This window comes from Ovis aries, chromosome 18, assembly GCF_016772045.2.
Source record: "Ovis aries strain OAR_USU_Benz2616 breed Rambouillet chromosome 18, ARS-UI_Ramb_v3.0, whole genome shotgun sequence".
Lineage (NCBI taxonomy): Eukaryota > Metazoa > Chordata > Mammalia > Artiodactyla > Bovidae > Ovis > Ovis aries.
The window spans coordinates 64391751-64412749 of record NC_056071.1 but is presented as its reverse complement, the minus strand read 5'-3'; the positions used below and the strand labels follow the sequence as shown (position 1 = coordinate 64412749).

Sequence of the window (20999 nt, the reverse complement as noted above, 5' to 3'; positions counted from 1 at the left end):
TCAAGAGGCGAGTTTATGGAAAAGTCTCACCATTTAGCGGTCACATGCACGCTTTCTATACCTGCGATACTCCCTGCCAGTGGGTGAAGTAATGAAACACTCACGCTGTGAGACACCTGCAGTACAATATATAGGTATATAGTGTATATATATATAGGTATATAGTATATATAGGTATATAGTATAGACAATATAAAGGTTTAAGACAGGGACACACTCCAAAAAGGAACACTGATAATCTGATTCAGAGACGAGGAAAGAAAAGCTGATTATTCAGTTCTCTGCTTAAGACCACAAGGGTTCTCTACTGCTACTGATTCTGTTTTATTCATATCACTAGGATTTATAAAGATGAGTCCACCAAAGGCCAAATTACAGCCCTTCTTCCTGTAATAGGAAGGCCAGGCTCTGAGGGTCATATTGCTAAGAGATACATTTTGGGGGTAGGGGGTAATGGAACCCTTCCACATTATATTTTAAACGGCAAGCTGTTATTTGACTGCAAATTATATAACTGGGAAAACCAACAGAGGCAAAGGCCAGAGCATCATAGCTGGACCACCCATACGAAAACCAAAATCACACACCTAACAGCAACAGCCTCTCCACCAACAGCAGGTAATGAGGAAACATGATTAACAGGTGGACCCCAGGTATGTGGCCACAAAAACGACCAAGGGCCTGGGAACTCACAAGTCAGTTACAAGGCCTCAGAGCATGAAAACCCTAGGAAAGGCACTAAAGAATACCCGAACGAACAGGGACCCTTCCCTTTGCTGGTGTGAGATGACATCGTATCACAAAGATGTAACTTTTCCACAAAGCAATTCATACTTTGAAAGCAATCGTAGTAACTCTAACTGACTTTTTAGGTGGCTAATAAAAATCTTAGTAGCAATCTGAAAGAGAAAAACCATCCCTTGCCTCACTTGTAAAATGAGATCAGTCTGGCTTCACAGCAGAATTCAGGTGTCGTCCTGGGGAGCATCTGCTTGACTTTGACCCTCCAGTGCCCGCCGCAGCGCCCAGCACCCGGTAGGGCCTCAAAAACCTGCTGAGAGCAAGTGGGTCCTCTGGGAAAAGCACTGACCAGTCACCTTATTAACTGCAACACCAAGTAATCGCCTGGAAACTGTGAAAATGTCCCAACTGAGCCTTAGCTCTCCTCTGCAGTGTCATCTCATCAGGGGAACCTCTCCTAACCTTCAAATCGGGCCCCTGAGTTTAAGCTCTTCCATCATCCTGCCCCTCTCTTCACGATCTGTGTCTCAGATATAACTGGATGGCTGGGTAATTCCTGGTCTAATGTCTTTCCCCCGGTGCTGCTTTCCAAGGCCCATCACTTCACGTGGCACAGAACAAGCATTCTGTTAACATGGGTGGGGGCAGTGAAGTTGGGTCCCCTCCTCCAGGAACCAACATCACTACTTCCTCTAAGTGAGAGCTGCTTTCAAAGGATGCAGCTCTACCTCCAAATAGACGCCCGGATGAAGGAACCACAAGCTGAACTCTTACTGTGAACAGCCGGTTATTCTTACGGTCAAATATGTTCTTAATCAAAGTTAAAGCTATGGAGATAAATCTCTACAAGTCTTCACAGAATACTTAAATAAAGGAAATTTACTCTCACATTTTCAAACAACATACATTTAAATTGTATGACTATTTCACTATTAAGGGTATAATAGCATCCTCAGAGAAGGCAATGGCAACCTACTCTAGTACTCTTGCCTGGAAAATCCCATGGATGGAGGAGCCTGGTAGTCTGCAGTCCATGGGGTTGCTAAGAGTCGGATATGACTGAGCGACTTCACTCTCACTTTTCACTTTCCTGCATTGGAGAAGGAAATGGCAACCCACTCCAGTGATCTTGCCCGGAGAATCCCAGGGATGGGGGGAGCCTGGTGGGCTGCCGTCTATGGGGTCGCACAGAGTCGGACACAACTGAAGCGACTCAGCAGCAGCAGCAGCAGCAGCAGCAGCAGCAGCAGCAGCAGCATCTTCTTCAAATGAAAATATGCTAGTCATTTATAGTTATGCATATAAATTTATTCTTTAGTTTTTATTTTTTGAACTTCAGAACAGAACATTTACTTACAAAAGATAACCACTAATCTGCAATGCTTATAGTTCAGTTGGTGCTATTTAAAGATAACATTGCAAATGGAAGCTTCTCCTAAGCTGTTTACTCTGGACCTAAGGTGACTTTTATATAGCTTCTGAACGATGTATTCCCCAGTATCTTGCTTTGAAAAACCTCAACGATAAACAGCTGAATTTCACAGTGAATAACTATACAGCTACCAATTAAATTTTACCATTAACATCCTTATACATCACATACATTGATTTTTTTTTTTTTGCAATAAGTTGTGGAAAGTTTAGGAATGCTTTGGAATGGCAAAACTATGTATTCTGCATTCAACATGAGAGAAACGAACTGAAAAGGGAAGCTTAAGAGCTAAAGTATTTATCTCCTGGTCATGTATGCATAACCAACCATCTTCGTGCTACGTGCCATCTCCACTGACTAGATGTACACAGCTACACAATTATAAATTAGGCACATCACCTTTAATTAGTTCATTTTTAGAATCATTGCTGGACCACCTGTGAGGATGCAGTTACAAACCGACTGAGTACCTATTATAATAAAGCAGAGACTTACACTTTCTGACAAGACACAGTAACAGAAATGGGATTTGCCCTACTTCCTGAAACAACCAAAAAACCTAAGCTAAAACATATGGAATAACGGTTTGCAAGGCATGGATTTCAGGCAGTGAAAGACAGAGATTCCTGAGAGATGGGAAGCAAATGCCCAGCTTTCTCCTTCAACAGAATTCCCAGGTTGCAGCACGGGCAGAAAGAACCCAGGTGCCGTTCAGCAGACGCAGGTGTTGGAATTTACAAGGCACAGTCCAAGAGTGGACAGAGCTGCACAGAGACAACTCCAGAGAGTGCAGCGGCCTCCTTAAGCTACTCAGCAGAGGACTGACCAGCACGTCTGTGTCAGAAACTACTGGAGCCGAAACGGCACCTGGAAAGAGCAGAGACCCAGTGCTCACCCAGGGCCAGCAGCAGTGCCTGTTCCCACCAAGCAGACTGCAAGAATTCATTAATTCATCGAGTACTGGGCTCATAATCGGGGGGGGGGGGGGGGGTCTCATCTCAGTAGAGGGGATAATTAGCCGCAGAGTGACTATGACCGCAGGCCTTCCTTGTTGTTCAGTTGCCGTGTCTGACTCTTTGCGACCCCATGGACTGAAGCACTCCAGGTGCCCTGTCCTTCACCATCTCTTGGAGTTTGCTCAAATTCATGCCCACTGAGTTGGTGATGCTATCCAACCATCTCATCCTCTGGTGTTCCATTTTCCTTTTGCCTTCAATCTTTCCCAGCATCAGGGTCTTTTCCAGTGAGTCAGCTCATTAGTCTTTCCTGCTGCTGCTAAGTCGCTTCAGTCGTGTCCGACTCTGTGCGACCCTATAGACGGCAGCCCACCAGGCTCCCCCGTCCCTGGGATTCTCCAGGCAAGAACACTGGAGTGGGTTGCCATTTCCTTCTCCAGTGCATGAAAGTGAAAACTGAAAGTGAAGTCGCTCAGTCGGGTCACTCTTAGCGACCCCATGGACTGCAGCCCACCAGGCTCCTCCGTCCATGGGATTTTCCAGGCAAGAGTACTGGCCACTGCCACTACCTTCTCCTTAGTCCTTCCTAACACCTCTTAAAAGCAAGAATCAAATGGATCAAACTGTTTGCAAATTAGCAGAAATAAGAAAGTATGCAGTACTCATCAAGACAAAATCCACATAGTCAGGCATCCAATAAAAAATTAATTACCAGACACATAAAGCAGCATGAACGATACAGTCTGTAACAAGAAGGAAAACCCATCAACGGAACATGCCTGGGACTGACACAACGGCAGAATGAACAGATAAGGCTAAAACAGCATTCTGTGTTTATAAAGCTAGGTGGGAACACGAAGACAGAGAAGACATGAACCGTATGAGATGAAGACGACAATGGGAGACGAAAAATTCACCGGGTGGGAATTAACAAAAAAGCGTAGACACTGCAGAAAATTACTGAACTTGAAGACAACAAAGGGAATCACCAAATGAAACACATGGAAAAAAAATACAATGCTAAAGAGAAAAAGAGCACCCGTGAGCTGTGGGACAACTCTCAGAGCCCTAACACACACGCTACTGGGGTCTCTAAAGGAGTACGGCACAGGGGGCAGAAAAAAGTGTTTGCAGAGATAAGGGCCAAATACTTTCCCAAATTTGATAAAAATTATAAGTGAACTCCAAACACAAGAAAAAGAAGAAAACTACGCCAAGGGCCATCGTAATCAAGGTGCTTGATTAAAAAGAATAAAAGAAAAAGATCGTAAAAAGCAGCCAGAGGGGGAAAAAAAGATACACTAGGTTCAAAGGAACAGAGACAGGAAAGGCAGCCGACTTCTCACGAAAAACGATGCAAGCAGGAGGAGAGTGTAGCACAATTTTCTACACCCACCAGAGGTATTATGGGCTCAGCTCCAGAGCACTGCAATAAAGTGAATATCAAAATAAAGCGAGTCATACGAGGTTGCTGGTTTCCCAGTGCCTATAAAAGTTATAGTGAAACCATATCATAGTATATTAAGTGTCCAATAGCCTTATGTCTAAAAGTGCTAACCATTATCTGAGCCTTCAGAGAGTCATAATCTTTTTGCTGGTGGAGGGTTTGAAATATTTTGAGAATTACCAAAGTGTGACACCAGGACACAAAGCGGGCGGAATGGTTGGGAAAATGGTGCCAGTAGAGCTGCCTGTCACAGGACAGCCACAGATCTTCAATGTGTCACAAACACAGGGCCCACAAAGTGCGATAAAGCGAAGCACAATGAAATGAGGTGCGCCTGCAGACCCTTCAAAATCAAGGGCGAAAGAATGACTTTCTCAGGCAAACAAACGCTGGAAGAATTAATCACTGGTAGACCTCAGGGGTGGGCTTCCCTGATAGCTCAGCTGGTAAAGAATCCACCTGCAAAGCAGGCGGCTCCGGTTCGATTCCTGGGTTGGGAAGATCCCCTCAAGGAGGGCATGGCAACCCACACCAGTACTCTTGCCTGGAGAATCCTGACGAACAGAGGATCCTGGTGGGCTATCGTCTATGGAGTCGCAAAGAATTGGACACAACTGAGCGACTATCCTGGAGATGGCGATGGCATCCCACTCCAGTACTCTTGCCTGGAAAATCCCATGGATGGAGGAGCCTGGTGGCAGCCTGGTGGGCTGCCGTCTATGGGGCCGCACGGAGTCAGACATGACTGAAACGACTTAGCAGCAGCAGCAGCAGAGTGACTATCCATAGCACAGCACAGACCTCAGAGGCAAAGAACCCACCCGCCAAACAGGAGACGTGGGCTCAATCCCTGGGTTGGGAAGGTCCCCTGGAGAAGGAAATGGCAACCTACTCCAGTGTTCTTGCCTGGGAAATCCCTTGGACAGAGGAGCCTGGTGGGCTACAGTCCCCATAGGGTTGCAAAGAGTCAGAAACAACTTGGCGACTAAACAACAACACACATCTACTACAAGAGAAATTTAAGAAAGTCCTTCAAGCAGAAGAAAACTGGTATCAGATGGATATTGGAATGAAGAATACTGAAAATGGCAATTATTTGGGTAAGTATAAGAGGGTTTAGGGATTGGGGGCAGGAGAAGGGGATGACAGAGGATGAGATGGCTGGATGGCATCACTGACTCGATGGACGCGAGTCTGAGTGAACTCCAGGAGTTGGTGATGGACAGGGAGGCCTGGCATGCTGCGATTCATGGGGTCGCAAAAAGTTGGACACGACTGAGTGACTGAACTGAACTGAACTGAACTGAAGAGGGTTTAAGAAATAGAGGAAAACAATAGAATGGGAAACACTAGAGATCTCTTCAAGGGAACATTTCATGCAAAGATGGACTCGATAAAGGACAAAAATGGTAGGGACCTAACAGAAGCAGAAGATATTAAGAAGAGGTAGCAAGAATACACAGAAGAACTGTACAAAAAAGATCTTCATGACCCAGATAATCATGATGGTGTGATCGCTCACCTAGAGCCAGACATCCTGGAATGTGAAGTTAAGTGGGCCTTAGGAAGCACCAATACAAACAAAGCTAGTGGAGGTGATGGAATTCCAGTGGAGCTATTTGAAATCCTAAAAGATGATGCTGTGAAAGTGCTACACTCAATACGGTAGCAAATTTGGAGAACTCAGCAATGGCCACAGAACTGAAAAAGTCAGTTTTCATCCCAATCCCAAAGAAAGGCAATGCCAAAGAAAGCTCAAACTACTGCATAATTGCACTCATCTCACACGCTAGAGAAGGAAAGGGCAACCCACTTCAGTATTCTTGCCTGGAGAATCCCATGGACGGAGGAGCTTGGTGGGCTACAAGTCCACGGGTTGCAAAGAGTCGGACACAACTGAGCGACTTCACTTTCACACGCTAGTAAAGCAATGCTTAAAATTCTTCAAGCCAGGCTTCAGCAATGCATGAACCGTTAACTTCCAGATGTTCAAGCTGGTTTTAGAAAAAGCAGAGGAACCACAGATCAAATTGCCAACATCCGCTGGATCATCGAAAAAGCAAGAGAGTTCCAGAAAAACATCTATTTCTGCTTTATTGAAAGTCATGCCAAAGCCTTTGACTGTGTGGATCATGATAAATTGTGGAAAATTCTGAAAGAGATGGGAGTACGAGACCACCTGACCTGCCTCTTGAGAAACCTGTATGCAGGTCAGGAAGCAACAGTTAGAACTGGACATGGAACAACAGACTGGATCAAAAGGAGTACGACAAGGCTGTATATTGTCACCCTGCTTATTTAACTTCTATGCAGAGTACATCATGAGAAATGCTGGGCTGAAAGAAGCACAAGCTGGAATCAAGATTGCCAGGAGAAATATCAATAACCTTAGATATGCAGATGACACCACCCTTATGGCAGAAAGTGAAGAAGATCTAAAGAGGCTCTTGATGAAAGTGAAAAAGATGAGGGAAAAAGTTGGCTTAAAGCTCAACGTTCAGAAAACTAAGATCATGGCATCTGGTCCCATCACTTCATGGCAAATAGATGGGGAAACAGTGGAAACAGTGGTTGGCTTTATTTTTCTGGGCTCCAAAATCACTGCAGATGGTGATTGCAGCCATGAAATTAAAAGACGCTTACTCCTTGGAAGGAAAGTTATGACCAACCTAGACAGCATATTAAAAAGCAGAGACATTACTTAAAAAGCAGAGAGTCAGCAAAGGTCTGTCTAGTCAAGGCTATAGTTTTCCAGTGGTCATGTATGGATGTGAGAGTTGGAGTATAAAGAAAGCTGAGTGGTGAAGGATTGATGCTTTTGAACTGTGGTGTTGGAGAAGACTCTTGAGAATCCCTTGGACTGCAAGGAGATCCAACCAGTCCATTCTGAAGGAGATCAGTCCTGGGTGTTCACTGGAAGGACTGATGTTGAAGCTGAAACTCCAGTACTTTGGCCATCTGATGCAAAGAACTGACTCATTGGAAAAGACCCTGATGTTGGGAAAGATTGAGGGCAGGAGGAGAAGGGGACGACAGAGGATGAGATGGTTGGATGGCATCACCGACTCAATGGACATAGGTTTGGGTGGACTGCGGGAGTTGGTGATGGACAAGAAGGCCTAGCGTGCTGCAGTTCATGGGGTCGCAAAGAGTCGGACATGACTGAGCGACTGAACTGAACTGACTGAACTGAGAATGCATCTTTAACTTGTCACAGTTAGCCTCTAAGTGACTGTACACTGTGTCACGTAAATATGTTCACAGCAGCAGACTTCCATTGCTTCTACCCCAGTCTTTCTGCTGTTGTTGCCATACATCTTCTCTGTATATTATAAACCCCATGGTGTATTATTTTTAGGAAACAGTTCTATTTTAAAGAGATTTAAATAAAGATGCATTCTAGAAAAGCTAAATACATGAGACCAAACAATAGTGATAGTTTCGGACTTCCCCGGTGGTGCAGAGGATGTGAATATGCCTGCCAATGCAGAGGACGTGGGTTTGACCCCTGGTCCAGAAAGAGCTCACATGCTATGGAGCAACTAAGCGTGTGAACCACAACTACTCAGTCCACGCCCTAGAGCCCACGAGGCGCAGATACCAACTCCATGTACGCTGGGGCCTGAATGTCTCAGCTGCTGAGGCCCATGCCTGGAGCATGCACTCCACGAGAGAAGCCCCCACGGTAAGAAGCCCGTGCAAGTAGCCCCCTACTTGCCGCAACTAGAGAAAGCTCTCACGAAGCAACGAAAACCCAGCACTGCCAAGAATAAATTTAAAAAGGTTTTTTTTTAAAAAAACAAGTGATAGTTTAAAAGCCAACAAAAGAGATAAAATGTAATCACAAGAAACATTCAGTTGGTCAAAAAGAAAGCAGAAAAAGAGGAAAAGGGAACAAAAGCCAGATAGAATAAAGAGAGAAAAAATATAGCAAAATGGTAGATTTAAACCCAACAATATCAATACTCACCACAAAAGTTAATGGTTTGGCCACCCCAATCAAAAGGCAGAGATTGCTTGACTGAATAAAAGTATAAGACTCAACCATATACTGTCTATGACACGTCCACTTTAATATAAAGACACACATTGGTCAAAAGCAAAAGGAAAGCAAAAGATTTGCCATGGTAACACCAGTCAAGAGAGAGTTGGAGGGGCTATACTACCACACAAAGTCGGCTTTGGAGAAAATAATGTTGCTAGTGATAAAAGGATCATTTTACAGTTATAAAGGACAATTTAACTAACAATACCAATACTTACGCACTGCATAACATGAAGCACTTGATGCAGCTGCAAGAAACAGAAAATAAAAAACTCCAGTGACAGTGGCAGCAAAAAATGAAAGACTCACACTTACGAGTCTGAAAAATACAGGGGAATCTACATGCCTAAAACTTCAGAGATGACCAAAATGGGGAGACATGCTGCGTTTATAGATCGAAAGGTTCAATACTGTTAAGATGTCAATTCTCTCCAAATGTACGTGTTTAATACAATTCTAATTAAAACCCTTGAAAGATATTTTGTAAATAAAGACAAGCTGATTCTAAAATTAATTTGGAGAGATAAAATAACTAGGAAAGCTAAACAACTTGAAAAAGAATAAAAAGGTTGGCGCGTTCACATGACTTGATCTCAAAATTTAATACAAAGCTAATGGATTTCCCCAGCGGCTTAGATGGTCAAGAATCTGCCTGCGCTGCAGGAGACCTGATTTAACCCCTGGGTTGGGAAGATCCCCTGGAGAGGGGAATGGCTACCCATTCCAGTATTGTTGCCTGGAGCATTCCATGGACAGAGGAGCCTGGCAGGTTACAATTCATGGGGACACAAAGATTTGGACAGAACTGAGTGAACTCAGGGAGTTGGTGATGGACAGGGAGGCCTGGCGTGCTGTGATTGATTCATGGGGTCACAAAGAGTCGGACATGACTGAGCGACTGAACCGAACCAGACCGAGCGACTAACACTGTCACTTTTCACAATCATGAAGACAGTATGGTATAGGTGAGCAGATCCCTAGATCAGTGGACGAGAATACAGGGTCCAGAAACAGACTCACAAATACAGCCAATTTTTGATTGACCATATCAAAAAGGTGGAAAGGAATTCAATGGAGAACGGTTACTCTCTTCAACAAATACTTGGACATCCATAGGCCAAAAAATGAACCTCAGAGAAAATGGATCATAGATTTAAATGTAAAAGTAGAAATGTTTAGGAGAAAATGTTTTGAGTTTGGGTGGGGCAAAGACTTCTTATATATGACACCAAAAGCACTATCCGTGAAAGAGACAAATCATAAATTAGCCTTCATCTAAATGGAAAACTCTCTAAAAGACACTGTTCACATAAAAAGGCAAGCCACACACTGAAAGAAAGGATTTGCAAATCATGTATCTGGGAAAGCATTTGTATCCAGAATATGTAAAGAAGTCTCAAACTCAATAAGAAAACAACCCAATTAAAAAATGGGCCAATAACATGAACACACACTTCCCCAAGGAAGATATGCAAACGAACACAGGAAAAAATGCTCAGCATCGTTAATCATTAGGGAATTGCAGCTTAAAGTCAAAATAAGATAAGAGGACTGAAGACACCAAATGCTGACAAGGAGGTGGAGCACCTGCAACTATTACATGTGACTGGTGGGAGCACAGAAAACGGCACATCTACCTTGGAAAACAGTTTGGCAATTTCTTAGAAAGTTAAACAAATGCTCAACGATATGACCCAGCAATCCCACGCCTGTGTGCTCAAACATCAAACTGACTCATCAAACTTGTTATGCTAAGTTAAAGGAGCTAGACTCAAAAGGCAACATGCTGTCCGGGTCCATTCATATGATATTCTGGAAGAGGTCAAACAACAGAGCTGGGGGATAGGTTCATGGCCGCCAGAGGCAATGGATAAGGGGAAGGTCTGATTTCAAAGGACTACCGTGCAGTGCTTTTTTGGAGGGCAATAAAACTGTTCTCTATCCTGAGTGGTTACATGACTATACATACTTGTCAGATTTCAGAGAACTCTTCACTAGAAAGTTAACGTTGCCATATGGAAATTTAAAATTAATTTAAACACGTTACAGAAAGATATTTACTAGGTTCTGAGTTCTCAAACCTTCTTGGTTCACAATGCCCTAAGTGTCTTCATAATTTCTTCACTGTGCTCCTAGATCAAAAGAAATAGGTATTAATTTATGAGCTTAAAAAACTCCAGCTTTTGTGAGGTACAACTGACATGTGTAACTGAATATAAACTGTACAATTTGATACATTTAACATTTGCATACATCCACGAAATGATCATGCAAGATGATAAATGTATCCATCATCTCCCAAAATTTCTTAGCAATCTTTTGGGAAAAAAGGTACATATAAGTTGGTTGGCTGGAGGTAGGGGTGGGTTTAGGCAGAACTGGGAAAGGGCAGAGTAAAGACAAAGGTTAACTTTTTTTTCCTTTTTGTATTTCACACATTTAAAATAAGCACACATTTAAAACTAATTTTAAAACATCCAACAAAGCAAAGGGTAATTCTCTCAAAATAAGAACAAATCTCCAAGAAACGGCTCACTGATATTTAAGGTAGAACAAGCATTCTCTGGGTTTTAACAAGCACTTGTTGCTTTCATCTCCCCTTAGCTCATCTCTGACGAAAGCACCTCTTTACCCCCACGTTACTGTGACTTTGGTAAAACAAAAACAACTAGGCAAAAAGGGGAAAGCATTGCTCACTGGAAGGACTGATGTTGAAGCTGAAACTCCAATACTTTGGTCACCTGATGTGGAGAGCTGACTCACTTGAAAGACCGTGATGCTGGGAAAGATGGAGGGCAGGAGGAGAAGGGGATGACAGAGGATGAGATGGCTGGATGGCATCACTGACTCAGTGGACATGAGTTTGAGTAAGCTCTGGGAGTTGGCCATGGACAGGGAGGCCTGGCTTGCTGCAGTCTGTGGGGTCGGTCGCAGAGTCGGACACGACTGAGCGACTGAACTGAACTGATGGTTTAAATCACCACCCGAAAGAAATCTGCAGACTACTGAAGCTTCATTTTTAATATACCACCTCCTTTCGTTCAAAACGCCCTTTCCCCTCTCATTTGCAAACTATCTTTACCCTTACAACACATAAAACTTTCCAGAACACACTGTAAACATCAGATATAAAAACCGAAGGAGAGTATCCAACATCAGTCCTTAACTGGAGTCCTTAACTGGACGATCACCAAGGGGATCTCGGTGAAACCTCCAGTAAGGACCAGAGGGAAACCCTCTGCTCTTATTAGAAAACGCTGACTTGAACCCCAAGCATAAAAGAAAACTTGCAAGGCACCATCTCGTCACTGACAAGCAGCACAGATTAAAATATGGTGATGAACTCATTTCCCCTGGAAACTCAACATGGATCCCGATAGGGACAGTACTACTGTTAAACACTACACACCAGGAGGGTTTTTTTTTTTTTTTTAAAGAAAAACATATTTACTGATTTTTGATGATGGCAAATGAGATACATAATCATATGAAATTTTTTAAAATTACAAAAATAGAGTAAAAGGGGAAGATCCACATAAACACACCACGTAGAGGCAGCTACTATTAGCAGTTGGCTCTACGCTCCTCTAGAACACAGTCTCTCTGAGACAGTAAGGTGGACTGCGGAAGGGCACCCCTGAGTCAGAGTCACTGACTTCTATGGAGTAATCCAGCCCCACAGAGGTGGGTGATGCCAGAGAGGTCCACCTTGATGTGAAGCACCTCTGAGCCAGCCACTCCACTCAACCGGTGACCAAAACAACTCCTTTTCCGACCTGCAGGCCATATTCATCTGTGACCAAGGCTAGCCTTAGCGCCCTCGCCTAGGCAGGAAACTATCGAGTGAGGGTTACTGAGCTCTGATCAGGACTTGCGCTAAATTCCGCAGAAGAAGCCGGGGCAAGCCGTTTTCTCTGGAACTGAGAGCCCTGGGGGAGTTAGAGTTGTCATAGGCAGCAGGGAAGGCTTAATCTCAGGGGGCGGGGCAGGCAGGCCATTCAGTGTGACCCAGAGACACAGGGCGATGCCCCAGCAAAGCGATGCCCCAGGAAATGTTTCTGAGCCGCTCCCAGGCCGTGCTGGTAGAACTCCTTGAGAGGAGTGCTTCTCACACTTTTTGGTCTCAGGACCCGTTTAAACTCCTGCAAGTTATTGAGGATCCAAAGAACTTTTGTTATTAGAGTTCTGTCTATGGACATTGACAGTATTAAAAATTAAAGCAGAGAAATTTTTTAAAAAAACTTGCTCATTAAAAAATAATAAGCTCATGTCAATATAAATTTATAAAAACTACTTCTTTCATAACTAACATTAGTTATTTCATAAAACAACTCATATTAAATAAAAAGATTTCCTAAAACAAATTCAGTGAGAAAAATGGCACTGTGTCACATTTTTCCAAACTTCTTTACTATTTGGTTTAATTAAAAAAAAAAAAAAAAAAAGAACCACAAAGCTGAATTCTTCTATCTGCTATGCTCAGAATGTTCACTTGGTTGAAATACAGGAAGAAAAACCTGCCTCCAGCACTTAGGTAGTTGGAAAAGCGAGGCGTGATCAATAGCGCTTCTAGATAACTGTGGACTTCTCTGATACTTGACCCAAACTTGACAAGTGGTAGTTCACTAAAGGTTACCTATTCTGTGGAATCCTCAATCTTATCAATTAGAGGGGTCTCTAATTCCTGAAAACCCCGTGATGTGTCTTGCACTCTGAATGGCTCTCCGGCCAATGAATGGTTTTATAACATCATCTGTTTGTCATTTGGAAAATACTGGCCTCACTGAACTATGTGTATTAATGTACTGTGAACAAATTGCCTACTAGACTGAACTGCCACGCTTTTTAAAAACAGGTTTATTGAGATATTCACGTATCATACAATCCACCCCTTTAAAATGTACAATTTGGTTGTTTTCAACATATTCACAGGACTGTGGAGGCACCACAACGTCTAGCTCCATTCACTGTGTATGCTAAGGATCCCACTCACTGGTATCGACGCCAGTCTCAGCAGGATGGCGCGCAGCACTGGGAAGCTGACGTCTGCACTGGCAGACACAAATCTTCCAAAATTCAAAATTTCTCCTGAGAGCCTGAATTTTCTCTTTGAATGCTCAAATTTTAATCATTGACAACAAACATCATCAGTTATCTTCCTTAAAGTGACATTTTCATTTTATTTTGTGAGAAGATGCTCCCTGAAAACCCAATCTGAATAACTTTTTTGTTAGTCGTTCAAGTATAAATGGTATTCCGTGAAAGAAGAGGCTATGCTGTTAACTTGGTTTTGCTATGAGAAACATGCCAATGCCTGAAAAACAGATTAATTAGATAAGTTAATTAAATACCAGATGGCTGACTATATTTTTAAAATGGCCAAAATATTGAGATAATGGAGTTTATGTAATTTAGCCCAAGAATCTAGACTCCAGGAACCTCCCCCATGGGCATTGCTCCCTTTTCATCCTCATCTCCCTGAACCTAAGCTATTTTAATCTGGAAAATAAAGGTCGGGCTTGATGATCTATAAGGTTCATTTAATTTCCGTTGAATGACGTATAAAAAGACACAGCTCACATGAAAAGTGCTAAACGTCATTAGCCAAGAGGGAAACACAAACCAGAACGACAGTGAGACCCCAGCTCACACTTACCAGGATGGCCACCATCAAACAGACAGACAGTAACAAGTACGGGAGAGGTGGGGAAACTGAAGCCCTCCTACTCTGCTGCTGGGAATGTGAAACGGGGCAGCCACTTTGGGAAGCAGCCTGGCAGCTCTCCAAAACGCTAAACACAGAGTGTCAGCATGGGACCTAGCAGTTCCACTCCTGGGTAAACACTCAAGAGAAATGAAAACATGTATGAAGCGACTTAGCAGCAGCGGCAGCATGTACACAGAAGTCTGTACAGGAATGCTCACAGTGGCATCAGTCACAGCTGCTCAGGAGCAGAAATGACACAAACGTCCATCAATGGATAAACAGATAAATAAAATGTGGAGCATATATTCCTGTAATGGAATATTATTCAGCAATAAGAAGAAGTTCTGACACACGCTACACCATGGATGAAACGTAAAACGTTATGCAAAGTAAAAGAAGGTCGTGTACTGTATAATTCCATTTCTAAGAAATATCCAGGTTAGGCAAATCTACAGAGGCAGAAAACAGCGGAGCGGTTACCAGGGGCAGGGGTGGGGAGTTAGGAAGAGTGGCAGTAACTGTTAACAGGTACGGGATTTTTTTTTAGGGGGATGAGAAATATTACAAAATCATATGTGCTGATGCCTGCACAACCCTGGGAACAGACTGAACCGAACTGTGCATTTTAAAGGGGTGGATTGTACTTATGAATTACCCGTCAATAAATCTGTTAAAAAAAAAAGCAGCCCAGTCTAACAGGCAACGTATTTAAAAGAAGCAAGCATAAAACTGCAACATCTCTAGAGCTTTGGATTCTTCAAAGTCAGTGGGAATAAATGTCAGTAAAAATACTAAGACAGGGACTCCCTTCGCAGTCCAGTGGTGAAGACTCTGTGTTTTCACTGCAGGGTACACGGGTTCGATCCTTGGTTAGGGAATTAGGATCCCATGGGCCATGTGGTGCAGCCAAAAAAAAAAAAGCAAAACACATACCAGGCAACCCTTCAAGCAAGGCTCAGTGGTAAGCACACCAGGGGCAGTTGGGATGGAACTGCGAAGGGGCCCACCTCTGCACCTGCCCCGCTGGGTCCAGGTGCTGCACCTTGAGTCCTGCACCCTCTCTGCTTCTGAGAGGGCCAGAAATGCTGCGAGCACCTCCTTGCGCACCTTCGTGGGACGGTCTAGCTCACCTCACACCAGGTTTCTCTCTGCACCTTCTTCCCACCACGTGGGCGGTCCTGCAACTCTACTCTCTCCCCATTTCCCCGTCTTTCATGGCCTCACCTTAACCAAAGACGACACGTTACTGATCCCAGGTCTGGGAAGGCGCACATCTTGCTCACCATTCTTATTTCCTCACCTAAAAATGTGTTCAGGGGATGCTCAGCAAGTGTCTGCTATGTGCATTAGAGGCAAGATGCCCAGGACTCTGAAGAAGGTCTGCATTGCCTGAATAGGAACAAAGCTAAGAGGGTGGGAGAGCCTGGTTATTAGGATACGGTTTTAACAGGGAGGCAAGAAGTAACGATCACTTCATCTGAAACAAGTCTCAAGAGCGCGAGGCATGCTAAGTAGTTCTGGCAACAGGCCACCTTGGTGAAAGACCCAGCAGAGACCAGGGCCCGTGAGCAGTGCAGGGCAGGAATCCAGTCCACACCCAGCCAGCCTGGGCCTCGATGCCCCTTGCAGACCCCTCCCTCCCGGGGAGAGAGCAGGACTCAGGGGCTGCCGGTAGCCCAGGCCCCGTCCAAACAGAAGAAGCTTCCACACGGTCATCTAATACAAATAAATTGAGTGTTTATAATAGATGCCATATAGGTACATTTAATTCAAAAATAGAATACATTTAATATACAGTAAAGCAGCATTTAAAGTCAATGGAGAAAGGGGAATATTCATCACATGATGAAGGGACTAATGATTTTTCAATCATTTTAGAAGACACAGTCATATCCCTACCCTGAGACATTTAAAAAAAAATGTTCCAGGAGGGCTGCAAAACATCTTGTGAACAACAGAATTATCAGAGTGTTAGAAGATATTAGAGCTTTCTCTCTGTGATTCTGGGGTTTGGGAGGCCCTTCCATAGTAACTGAGAGCGGAAATTAAGGAGAGAAAAAGACATTCCCTGATTTTCCTTAGTCTGAATGAGAGAGGCTTTAAAGGATTTACTGATCAGTACACACCTGCCAGGGGATAGTGAAGGACAGGGAGGCCTGGCGTGCTGCAGACCATGGGGTTGCCAAGAGTCGGACACGACTTAGTGACGAACAATAGGCCTGTGACGGTTCTTCAGGTAGGCGTCCGGGGAGGAACCCAGACGGGCCTCACAGCCCTAGGCGGACGATAGGCTGGTAAAGTCTGACCTTTAAGAGCTAACCAAAATAAAGGAAGCAAGCTGATCTCTCAACTTTGGATACAAGAAATTGTGAACTACACAAAGAACGTGACTTACATTTCTTTTCTCCCAAAGCACACATACGAATGTAAGAAACATATTTTAGGTCAATGAGCCGAGTCAACTTTGAAATATATAGCTCTGGGGGAACAGAATCAGAAACTTAGAGAGTTCAATGGAAATCAGGATTTAACATTTTATATTAAGCCACAAGGATTCCCTAGTTATCAAGGAGTAATATTTCAAAGACAGATAAAATAACAATTCAAAAAAACTCCAGTTGTCTGTTACAACTGGAGTTCAGCATTAAACATTAGAGTTTTAAAAATGGTATCACGTGAAATGTTTCCAGATGGTAACCTCTAGATGTGACCTCTGTGACTGAGGTCACAGCGGGATCTGCGAAGGACCTAGAGATGGGCTGGAGAGTCTGAGACTGAAGACGGGGATTTGGGGGTCAAACGAAACCGACAGTGAACCAGCCAATCAGGGTGGACGTTCCTGACTCCTGCTTGGCCCCACTGCTATTCTACCTCCTCCCAACCATTCGCATTTTCCTGCCCGTGCGTGGACCACACGCTTCCTTCTGCATTATGCACGGGCACTGTTTAAGACAGTAAAACAGTCAGGAAAAAAATGAAAGTTCTGACATTTCCACCCCACGTAGTGGCTGTGAGGATCAGGTGAGTTAACACACGCAGGGCACGGCGGTCCTTCGAGTTCCCTAACTGTGGTCTAGGGCATGGCACAAAGATGTCCCTTCTTCCAGGTGCCAGTACCTACTTTTGAACAGGAGGATTTTTTTTCAGTAGCAAATGTCACGTTAGGCTTAAACACCTTAGCATATTCTAAGCAAGTCAGAGTTCAGTTTGTAACCGAGGGCGGGGCACGCCGGTTAACGGCAATTACTCACCATGTGGACTACTTCTGGGTAAATAGGCTCTGTGATGACATTCCGATTATGGGTGATATATTCTACCATTTCACTTAAAGCAGCTCGTTTTACTTCCTTCCACTTTAGGTCACTTAGTGGATCGGAAACAAAGTCAAAGAGGACACAACACTGACGTAACTTCTGGATAAAAAGCTTCTCTTGATCAGCAGGAGGAACATCTGAAAAGGAGAAAGCAAAGGATTATCGATCGCAACGATGCTTAACCCAGAATTACTGCGACGTGCTTTCAAGTTTTCTACAACTTTTGAATCTCTATTGAGATTCGAGAAACAAAGAGATGGGGTAGGAGTGAAGAGAGGTTATACATTCCTTAAAGACAATGAAAGGAAAAAACAAGCTAGTCGCTGCTCAGATCATATGTTTCATATGACAAAGTTTCTATGTTTCTTAACTCTCTGAAGCCATGTCCAGAGTACTGTTCAAAATAAAATTCTAATTAAGTGCTTTCATTCAACAAACGTGACCCTGAAGCCATATCGCATGCCGCAGCATGGCGGGCAGTGGAACAGGAGGCAAACCGCAGCTCCGGTGTAGGGCGATAGGCACTGCGGGCCCGCTGCACACGGCAGGTGAGAGGCCGCAGGAGGGGTGCCCCCCAGGCCCGCCGCTGCTCGAGATTTACAGGGGAGGGCGTGGTGGCTGTCCCTCGGCCAGCTGGCAAGCAGCAAGGACCATCGCTGTGGAGCTGGCCGAGTGCACTGTTCCACGCACACAGTGGGGGTCTCCACCCACCCTGGGGCCCCGTATCCTCCGTCAGCGTGGGTGACGGTCAACATGCGTCACACACGACAACAGCCACGCGGAAACAGCACAAACAGTAACGGTGTTACTGAGGGAATGCTCGCCTGGGCCGGGGGCGCACTGAGACCTCTATACACACCACACATACTTTTCTCACGAAATCTTTACAATGATGCAACAGAAGCGAGATGCAGGCACGGAGGGTCAGTGTAGGACTGGGAAGTGATGGAGCTCTGTGTGACGTTCTGGGAGGTACTGGAAAGCCCCGATCTGCCCGTGTGAATGTGACAGCTTTCTGGGCTAAAGGGGAAATCGGCAGTGACATTAACAAACAGGATCTACTGACCCACTGACTGAAATGTGTCCAAGATCTGCCTGACACGGTGAACCAAGATTTTCCACAAGATCACACTGGTGTTACACTATCAGTTAAGGGTAAAATAGCCATTCGGAGGATGAAAAAGCCCACTGGGTCTTAATTTGATAAGGTGTACAGGAGCCTATCACTGTGGTTTCAGATTCCACACTGCAGATTCCTTCAAGAAACCTCTCACTGGTTACTTTTTGCTGTGGCATCAAAGAAAATGTCCATAATGATTTGAAAAGCCTGTTGGAACGCTCCTCCCTTCCCAATCACGCGTCTTCCTGCATTGTTTTAACCAAAACACATGGCAACAGGCTGAATGCAGAGGCAGGCTGGAGAATCCAGCTCTCTCCTAGTAAGTCAGACATTAAAAAGACTTACAAAAACAGAAAATGATACCACCCTTTCTGGTTTAATTTTTAATGTGGTCAATATCAGTAGTTAAGCCCACATCAACAGAAGCCCTCTGGGTCCTACATAGTTCTGAGGGGTGTGAAAGGGTCCTGAGACCAAAGCTGCTGAGACCCCCGCCCCATAGGAGCCGGCACCGCGAGTGGGTGCCCAGGTGACCCTGGCTTTCCTGCTTCCTCCTGCCTCTCCCCGCATCAGCTCCCCCAGCCCCCTCACCTCCCTTTCCTCCACCAGCTGCCCCTCCTGTCTGGGGTTCTCGCTTGGGCCTGCTCACTTCCTGGTCAGACAGGACGCGCTCCTGGTCGTCATTTAGCTCTTTCTGCCTTGAATGGTCAGCTCCCTTGCTGGGCATCTCTTCCCCATCGGGCTGCTTTCTGAGAGCAGGTGCCAGGTGACTGTCCCTTGGTTTTTGGTACCCCCCAGTGCCCAGTGTGGAACCCTGCAACTAGCAGGCACCTCAGCACAGCCTCCCACTTCCTGGGAAGCTTCCCGAGTCCCCACACTGCACAGCTGCCAAGGGGTGAGGGCGTGCTGCCTGAAGGGTACTCAGGACTGAGGGACGGAGCCAGGACCACAGACATTCTGAGTCTAGGTGGCTGCTGAATCACTCAGATGAGTAACAGTCACTACAATGTCTGGGTCTCTTTACAATCAAATATCCAGCCCTTTTCAACGAAAAGCTTCATTTTCTCAATGACCTCTGAGCTTGACTTCAGTCCTCACTCAATTCCACACCTGCACTCACCCTCCACTTTGCCAGAAACACCTTGAATGAACACATTTTGTAGTCACAGCTTGTGTACATGGAACCTTCTGGCTTTCTCATACTGTAGAGAGCCGAGAAGCCCATATTTACCCCTAAAGGCTACATGATGACGACCGGGCTGTCACCAGAGCTCTGAAACAAGCCTACTGCAGCAAGAAGGAAGGGCAGAGTAAAATCCTTTTTCTTCATAAAATCTCTACCAGTAAATATTCTTCTAAAAAAACCAAGAAAATCTCAACTTGCTGAAACTGTCAATTCTTCCAGGGCTCCAGACAGCTAAGGTGTTCAGTTCAGTTCGGTCGCTCAGTCATGTCCAACTCTTTTCGACCCCATGCACTGCAGCACGCTAGGCCTCCCTGTCCATCACCAACTCCCAGAGTTCACTCAAACTCATGTCCATTGAGTCGGTGATGCCATCCAACCATCTCATCCTCTGTCGTCCCCTTCTCCTCCTGCCTTCCATCTTTACTGTATTAAATATTTTTATTTACAGTTTATTTAAAGTTTGTGAGCAAAATTTCATGAACTCGTGTTTTGAAAACTCATTTGGCTACATTTACAACTTTATTATTTTTTTTAAACTGTATTAGACCAATCAAATCGAGTGAAAACTATCATACCCACAGCCCATCAGATATCTCCTCATGCTCACTGATTTATTCGGCTGTGCCGAGTCCTAGCGTGGCAGGCGGGATCTCTTGCTGCGGTGCACGGGCTCTCTGGCCGTGGTGCCTGGGCTCAGCAGCTGTGGCACACGGGCTCAGCGGCTCCATGGCGTACAGGAGCTTGGTTCCCTGAGCCCTGACCAGGGATTTAACTCGTGTCCTCTGCATTGCAAGGCAGATTCTTAACCGCTGGACCACCAGGTAAGTCCCTCCTATGTTTTCTGAATGCAGGTTAATTTAGGTTCTTGTTGGTCAGCATATTTTAAAAATCTTCAGTACTTTCTGCTGTGCTAACAGACTGTACCACTTGGGGATAAAAATGAGTGGAGGTGGTGGTGGGAGAATATGCTTTTTACCCTTGTGTACGCTGGGTCTCTACAGAATGAGTTATTTTTGTAATTGAAAAATAAACTCTCTAAAAACTATTGTTA

At 44.7% G+C, this 20999-nt stretch overlaps 1 protein-coding gene across 17 annotated transcripts in view; it reads right to left on the bottom strand.

The window, feature by feature from the left end:
• PPP2R5C (protein phosphatase 2 regulatory subunit B'gamma) overlaps window positions 1–20999 on the bottom strand; it is a 139577-nt gene that overhangs the window by 38215 nt on the left and 80363 nt on the right. For all 17 annotated transcript variants that reach the window (XM_027957408.3, XM_027957412.3, XM_060401935.1 and 14 more), the window contains one exon: window positions 17580–17779. In XM_027957408.3, coding sequence (XP_027813209.3) covers window positions 17580–17779 — 200 coding nt within the window. The remainder of the gene's footprint in view (window positions 1–17579; window positions 17780–20999) is intronic.